Raw genomic sequence first — 6,765 nt, 5'->3', positions numbered from 1 at the left:
CCTGTCACCACAGAGCCCACCCCCGCTACAGAGCCTGTCCCCACAGAGCCCGCCCTCCGCCCCCCCAGCCCACCGCAGTCCCTGGGGCCCCCTGCCCTCTTGCACCTGCCCCCGCCCGCCCCCATCCAGAGCCCACCCCCCTGCCCTCACAGAGCCCACCCCAGTCCCTGGGCCCCCAGGCCCTCGATCCAGTCCTGCTTCTGCTGGCGAGCTGGGGCCAGGCTCAGGGGCCACAAGCCCGCCGGCCCCCTCTAGCCCTCTAGAGCCCACAGGGGCAGCACACGCCTCCCACCCTGATGTTGCTGCCAGTGGCAAGGAGAGCCAGGGAGCCCTGCGGCTCCCTGGGACAGGCCCCATCCACCACCCAGCCACCCGCCTCTCTCAGTGGCAGCCCCCACCTGAGCCCACCCGCCCACTGCGTCCACCCTCTGCAGCACACTAACCCCTCGCCCCTCCTCGCCCTAACAGCAGTAACGGCCAACCCCGTTTGGGGTACTGCTCACAACTGTGACCATCTTTGTCACCACCCTGACACCACACCCTTATCCATGTACCCCTAAGTCTGGATTCAGAGGCCTGCCGCAAAGGCCCCATCGCCTTCAGGATTTGACGTCTCAGCTCCAGCTCCAATCCCTCTGCCCTGCAAGGACCCACCTCCCTCTGGCACCTGGCCGCCCCTGCACCGTCCTCCGCCCTCCTCTGCACACAGACAGGGGCACCCCTGGAACACAGACCCGGCGGTCCTGGCTCTCTGGGACTCGGGCCCTGGGCCCTGGCTTTGTCTCAAAGCACTCCTCTCCTCAGGCCAAACCAACCGTTCCTCCACGTCCCACTGTGCCCACACCTCCTGCCCTCCTCAGGTCCTGGGCCCTCGGTGGCTGGGAGGCCACAGCGGCAACTCCTCAGCCTCCTGCCCTGGGGGCCTCAGGCTTCATGCTTACCCTCCACCAGAGCCAAACTTAGCATCTTCCCCAAAACTGCCCCTCCTGACAGCCTGCTGTTCACCCAGACACCAGGCGGCACCCATGGGGCGGCTTTCCCCTTCCCCACACCCCCAACCCTGACCGTTCCCGCTCCGCCGCCACCTGCCTCCGGAGCCCAGGCCCTGACTCCTACCTGCCAGCCTGGCCCTGCCCCTGCCCCCGGCCCCTGCGCTCTGGGCCCCCCACTCACATCCTTGTCACCCTTCTTCTTGCGCGTCTGCACCGACAGGGACTCCACTTCGCTCTCAAACTGGTCCACCTGCATGTTCAGGGTGTCGATGGTGTTCTGTGCGCAGAGAGGAGACAGTCAGCAGAGTCCTCACCCCACGGAGCTGGAGCCCCGACTCGCTCAACCCCCCCTGCCCTGACGCACCGTGAGCCACTGGCCGACCTCCTCCTTCTCCTTCTGGGCAGGGTCCACCTTCTGCGCCAGGCCCAGGCCCTCCTTGCTGTAGGCTTTGGTCTTGGTCTCTCGCTCCACGACTTTGAACCGTTCCATTTGCTGTGGAGAGCGCCGTTGGCAGGGGGTCCCGAAGGCGGGAGAGCAGCTGACTCCGGGCCGGGGAGCACACACCGGAGCCCCAGGGCCGCCGCCTGCCTTCCCCAGGTCCTTCTTCTCAGGGCCTCTGGGGCCCCAGGACTCCTGCCACCCCCGCCTCTCAGGCACCAACCCCGAGCTCCTACCGTCTCAATGAGCTTGCGGTTGTCTATGAGCTGCCTCTTGTCCTTGATCTCATTGGATGCTACCCATGTCTTGATCTGGTCCCTCAGCCGCTAGAGGAGGCAACGGCAAGACGGTCAGGCGGCCTCAGGGTGGCCTGGCCCCCAGCTCTCCAGCCCTCAGCTTCCCGGGACCCAGCAGTCCACGCTCCCTGTTCCCGCCGCCCTCAGGACACAGGAGTCCAGGCCCCCAGCCCCCTCACTTGAAGCTTCTTAATCTCCTTCTTTAGATCAGCCTCATACTTTTCTTTCTGGTTCGCGTTGGCTGCATTATGGAGCTGCGGGACGGAGAGAATGCAGGCGTCAGTGTGGTTCTGGCTGCCCGACGGCCCTCTGCAGGGGAAGACTCCAGTCTCTCTGTGGGCCGGGGACTCTGGGGGACCCACCCCCCACGCCCACCAAACCACCCCAGAGCGGCTTCTCTAAGGTCCTTAGCACCTGGACAGGCAGGCCCTCTCCTAGTCCCTCTCAGGAGCTCCCCAGCCTTGTCCTGTTCACTCATCCCTGGAGGTGCACCTGGATTTTTAGGCCCAGCCCCAGTACCTTCTGCCAAATATCTTCAAATTGCTCCACGCCCTCGGACACCTTCTTGAGGCAGCGGTCAATCTCACCTGGCAGGGAGGAAAGGAGACTGAGCGTCCTGCGAGGCAGCAGGCACCCGAAGAAGAGTTCCGAGGAGCGAGCGCGCGGCATGCTGGTGGGAAGCCTGGTACCTTGGAGTTTGCGCTTGTCCGCCATCTTCCCTGCCCTACAGACGCACTCTCTTCATACTCTCCTGGAGACGGACGCTGCTGGGAGAGAGCGAGGAGGAGCACACGTTTACTCCCGGCCGACGAGGGCCACAAGCGAGGCTGGGGCTGGAGGGTGTGTGGGTGCCGAAGGGGAAGAGGCAGTAGCTATCTGGTGATGGAGCCCAGGCCCCGTTCTCCTCCTCCAGCCTCGACTGCCCAGCACAGGTCTGGCCCACGAGAGGACTCTAGAAGTTTCTGACCAAGGAAATAGATACACTTTTTTCAGACCTCTGAACCGGGAAGTGGAAAATTCCTAGGGCATGAAACACCTTCTCCCCCAGATGACACTCAAAAGGATTTCTTAGAGCAGGAAAATAGCACGTGGCCGAGTCAGGCTGACTACTAGGGATGAGGCCTTAGACCCAGAGACCACGATTCCCCCAAAGGAGTCAAGCACACAGGTGACCAGAATTGTAACACAGGGAGAGATCACTCCCCAGACAAGTCAGGAGACAGAGAACTTTGCATCCCATGGAGAGAGAAGTTGGATACCGTATACACACGGCCAAGTTGTAAGGGACAGAGGGAAAGCGTGGTAGGGGCAGATGGAAGGTGCCTACAACTGGGAAAACCAAACCCACCAACCCTTACAGAGGGCTGGACCCCAAGCAGAAGACGGCCTTCGACCTCCGATAAGGTTACTCCAGACGAGAATCCTGAAACCAAAGAAGATATTACTACTAACCCGTAGTGCCAGCACCACAAAGGGTTAGAGGCGTGGGGCAGAGAGCACCACCGGAGAGGACCAGGAGAGGCGAGAACTCCGACAGAGAAGAGACGGAAGGGAACCTCGGCGGAGGCGGGGCTACCTGCACCCACGCAGGAAAGAGCTGCACGTCACGTGCAGCAGTGGTGCAGATTCAGGGACACCTAAGCCTTCCGACCAGCCTCCTCTACACAGAGATGGGCATCTCCAGCCTACAGGAAGTGACACGCAACCCAGAGGGGACTGAGGTCACAGGGGAGCCACCAGCTTTCCCTGGGGGGAAGCTGCTCCTCAGGACCCGACCCCAAGCCCAGGAGAGATGGCGAGCCTCGGGGAGGGAGGTCCCTGCAGAGGTGGGGGGTGCACCCCACGGGCCAAGGTGGGGAGCCCCCGAGCAGCCCCAACTGCCCAGGCTGAAAGAGCAGGCTGAGGAGGACTAGGAGCCTCGACTGAGAGAGAAGTCACGCCAAGAGCGCCTCCACCACGGAGAAGGAGAAGGGAGCCTCCAGAAGAGTCCTGTCCCCCAGAACTTTCCATGGGGACAGGAACATCCTGTATCTGTGCTGTCCGTGAATGTGGCGAGGGCAACACAGAACACAGCTAGAGGTTTTGCTATCTAGTTGAGATTCCAATAAAATGTGCTAGCAGCCACCGGAGGGCCAGCGTCTCAGAGAGCACGCCTTCGAACCAGAAGCACCCCGGGACGGGCCCACCCTCCAGAGGGCCCCACTCTGGGGACGCCAACCTCTGATGGGGCGGGGGAGGCGCGGGGCGGAAAGGGCCAAGCGAGAGGGACAGCTGCACCCTCAGCCAGGACTGGCTGACACGGCAAGGTGGGGAACATGGGGCAACTCCAGCTCCAGGAAGGCAGAGCAGCCAGAAAAAGTACCCAGGAGACAAGAGCACAGAGGGGCTCAAAGCAGTTGAGGCAGCACCTGGGCCCAGGAGCTCACACCAGGGCCTGGATCGGCCACGAGGCATGCAGCGGTGAGTCTCAGCCAGCACCCCGACGCTGGAGCACCTCCTGCTGCAGAGGGTTGTGGGGGGCCAGGAGCGTCAGACAGGAGCTTCTGCTCTCCGCCTCTGCCCCAGAAGCTCCATGCGCGGGCAGGGACGGGCACTCCAGCCCAGAGGGTTTACACCCCGAACAAGGCACTGCAGGCCTCAGGGAAGGGGGTCCCCACACTAAATGGGCCTGGGCACCCAGCCCAGGAGAGGAGGCTCTGGAGGGGCAACAGACTGCGGCAGCAGAAGTCCTGAAGGAAGCAAGGTGCCGGGGCCAAGGAGAGCCTGAGCCCAGGAAGCGATCTTTTCAGACAGCACCTCCAAGTGGGCAGGGCTGAGCCCGCGAGAAGACACCACCTGAGCCGGGGAAGGCAGCGGCTCCAGAGGAGGGCACGGACACCGGGTCGGGTGCTCACACCCCAGGATGGGTCGGTACTTACAGGAGCTGAGAGCCTTGGCTGCGGAGGCACCATGCCCCCACCCCGCCCCGAGAACCCCCCCAGCCAGTGGGAGCCTGTGCCTCAGATCTGCAGGAAAGGCCTAGAAAGGGGGCTGGAGCCCGAGTCCTGAGGCAGAGAAGCCCTCCTCACAGAAGAGCCCCAGGCTGACAGGGCTGGGGGCCCTGCCACCCTCAAAGGGGCCGCTGGGGAGCTCCGGGGCAGGCGGGCGTGGCAGGGGTCTCGGGAGAGACGTGCAAGTGCTCTCACCGCCCCGAGTCTCAAACGGCACCCAGGACTCTGGAACCCTGGCCCAGGAGACTTAACCAAAACACTCCATCCAGGAGGAAGGCACATCCCCATGAGTCAGGAGCCTACCCTGGCGGTAGGGCGGTGAGCAGTGTGCCAGACCCACAGGAGCCAACGACCACTCGGGCAGGACTAAAACTCACACAGAAGAACCCCCAAAGCGCCACCTCACGGGAGACCACCCTGCCGCACACACGCCACAAGAGCCAGAGCCTTAGTCCTGGAGAACCAATACCAAGTGGTCCCTAACCCTGGGGGCTGTCACGAGCCGTGGGGGGAGGCGCCCTGGCCTGCTGGGGAGTGGTGCTGGAAGGCCTCCCTTAACCTGGGAGGCCACTGACAGCAGGAGGCGGACATACCAGGTCCTGGGGTGGAGGGGGTCATCTCCCCACTGCAAGGCCCAGGACCAAGGCTGGGGGACTGGGAATCCCACCCTGGGGTCTTCCCCTCAAGTCTCGGGCATCTTAACCGCCCCATCAAGGAAGCTGGGCCTCAGGAGAGGGCAGACGCCGAGTCCCGCCTCGTGGGACATCACGCGCAGGGCGGAGGCATTGGCCCTGGGCACCAGCACCGGGAAGGGTCCTTAGTCCCACGGTGGGGGGCACACAGAAAGGCGCGGACACCTCAAGTCCAACAGCGGCCAACACCAACACCAACACAGACAGGAACCTACCCCTGGAAGAGGCAACACCGAGAAGTTCCTCATCCTGGGGAAAAAAGCCCCACTCCGGCCCCCAAACCCCACACCGCACAGCACAGGAAGCTCATCCTGAAGAACCTTACACTCCGAGGGGGCTCCAGTAGGGTGGTCTGGGCAGGCTTGAGCCCAGGTTCCACGACTGCTTACACCAAGAGCGTTCTTTAGGGCTGGGGAGCTTCCACAGCCTCAGCTAGGCGCCCAAGATGAACACCCAGGGGCTGGGGTCCTTGCCCTCCTGCAGGATCACACCCCAGTGGAGGGACTAATGTGAACGGAGACAGAAGCCTCAGACGGAGGGAAGTGACAGCCGACACGGTGAGGGCAGTGGGGTGGGGAAGGAGCCAAAACAACCAGCACCAAAGGACAGGAGCAGCAACCGTGGGAAGGGGCTTGCCCTGGAGCTGACAGGCAGGGCCTGCTTAGAAAGAACGGAGCTGGCGCTGCCCGCCACCAGGAGACAGCTGATGCTGCGGGGACAGTGGGAACTTGGGAGGGGCCCCCAAGAGAGGACCAGGTAGGTGCCCGGGACCCACAGGAGCTCAACAGTCCCACCAAGAAGACCCTGAAGCAGGAGTGACATCAAGAGGAAGTCCACACCCGGAGCGGGCTGGGCAGAGTCTGGATCCAGGAGACAGAGCGTCCAAAAGAGCCAGGGACAGATACTCAAGGGTAAGAGCTGAGGCCCAAGTGGGCGACAGCGAGGACAGTCGTGACACCCGCGGGAGGAAGGCCTGGGCCGAGGGCCGTGCAAGCTTAGAGCTGGGGGACTTGTCAAGCCCTAGACCTGGCGGACTTGTCACTACAGAGGCAGAAACTTGGGCTGAAACTCCAAGCTCTGGAGCTGGTGTCTTCACTCCAGCAGAACTGACACCCGCCCCCGACCCGTCCCCAAAGAGAAGAGTGGCGCCCGCGGTGGGAGGGGAGCGGAGAAGAGGGGGAAGGGTGACCCCTCTCCTCGTCCGGGGGACTCGCAGCCCCACACCCACGCGAAGGGGGCAGCCTCGCCCGGAGACCATCCCCCAGCACAGGGGCTGCAGCCGAGGGGTGGGGGGCAGGCACCTGAGCCCCGAGAGGGCGGGCACCTGCGGCCAGGGGCGCCTCCATCCTTCCAGCG

At 63.6% G+C, this 6,765-nt stretch overlaps 1 protein-coding gene across 1 annotated transcript; it reads right to left on the bottom strand.

The window, feature by feature from the left end:
* Positions 1 to 159: 159 nt before the first annotated feature.
* On the bottom strand, positions 160 to 6,555 carry LOC120859572 (CCR4-NOT transcription complex subunit 3-like; the record flags this gene model as incomplete). Its single annotated transcript, XM_040235629.1, has 7 exons — positions 2,417 to 6,555; positions 2,247 to 2,314; positions 1,907 to 1,981; positions 1,668 to 1,757; positions 1,357 to 1,485; positions 1,174 to 1,269; positions 160 to 200 (listed from the first exon to the last, which is right to left on the bottom strand). Coding segments are annotated over exons 1-7 (524 nt in total), but the record flags the coding sequence as incomplete, so codon positions are not given.
* Positions 6,556 to 6,765: the final 210 nt, after the last annotated feature.

Source organism: Oryx dammah, unplaced genomic scaffold, assembly GCF_014754425.2.
Source record: "Oryx dammah isolate SB20612 unplaced genomic scaffold, SCBI_Odam_1.1 HiC_scaffold_1616, whole genome shotgun sequence".
Lineage (NCBI taxonomy): Eukaryota > Metazoa > Chordata > Mammalia > Artiodactyla > Bovidae > Oryx > Oryx dammah.
This window is presented reverse-complemented; position numbering and strand designations above follow the sequence as displayed.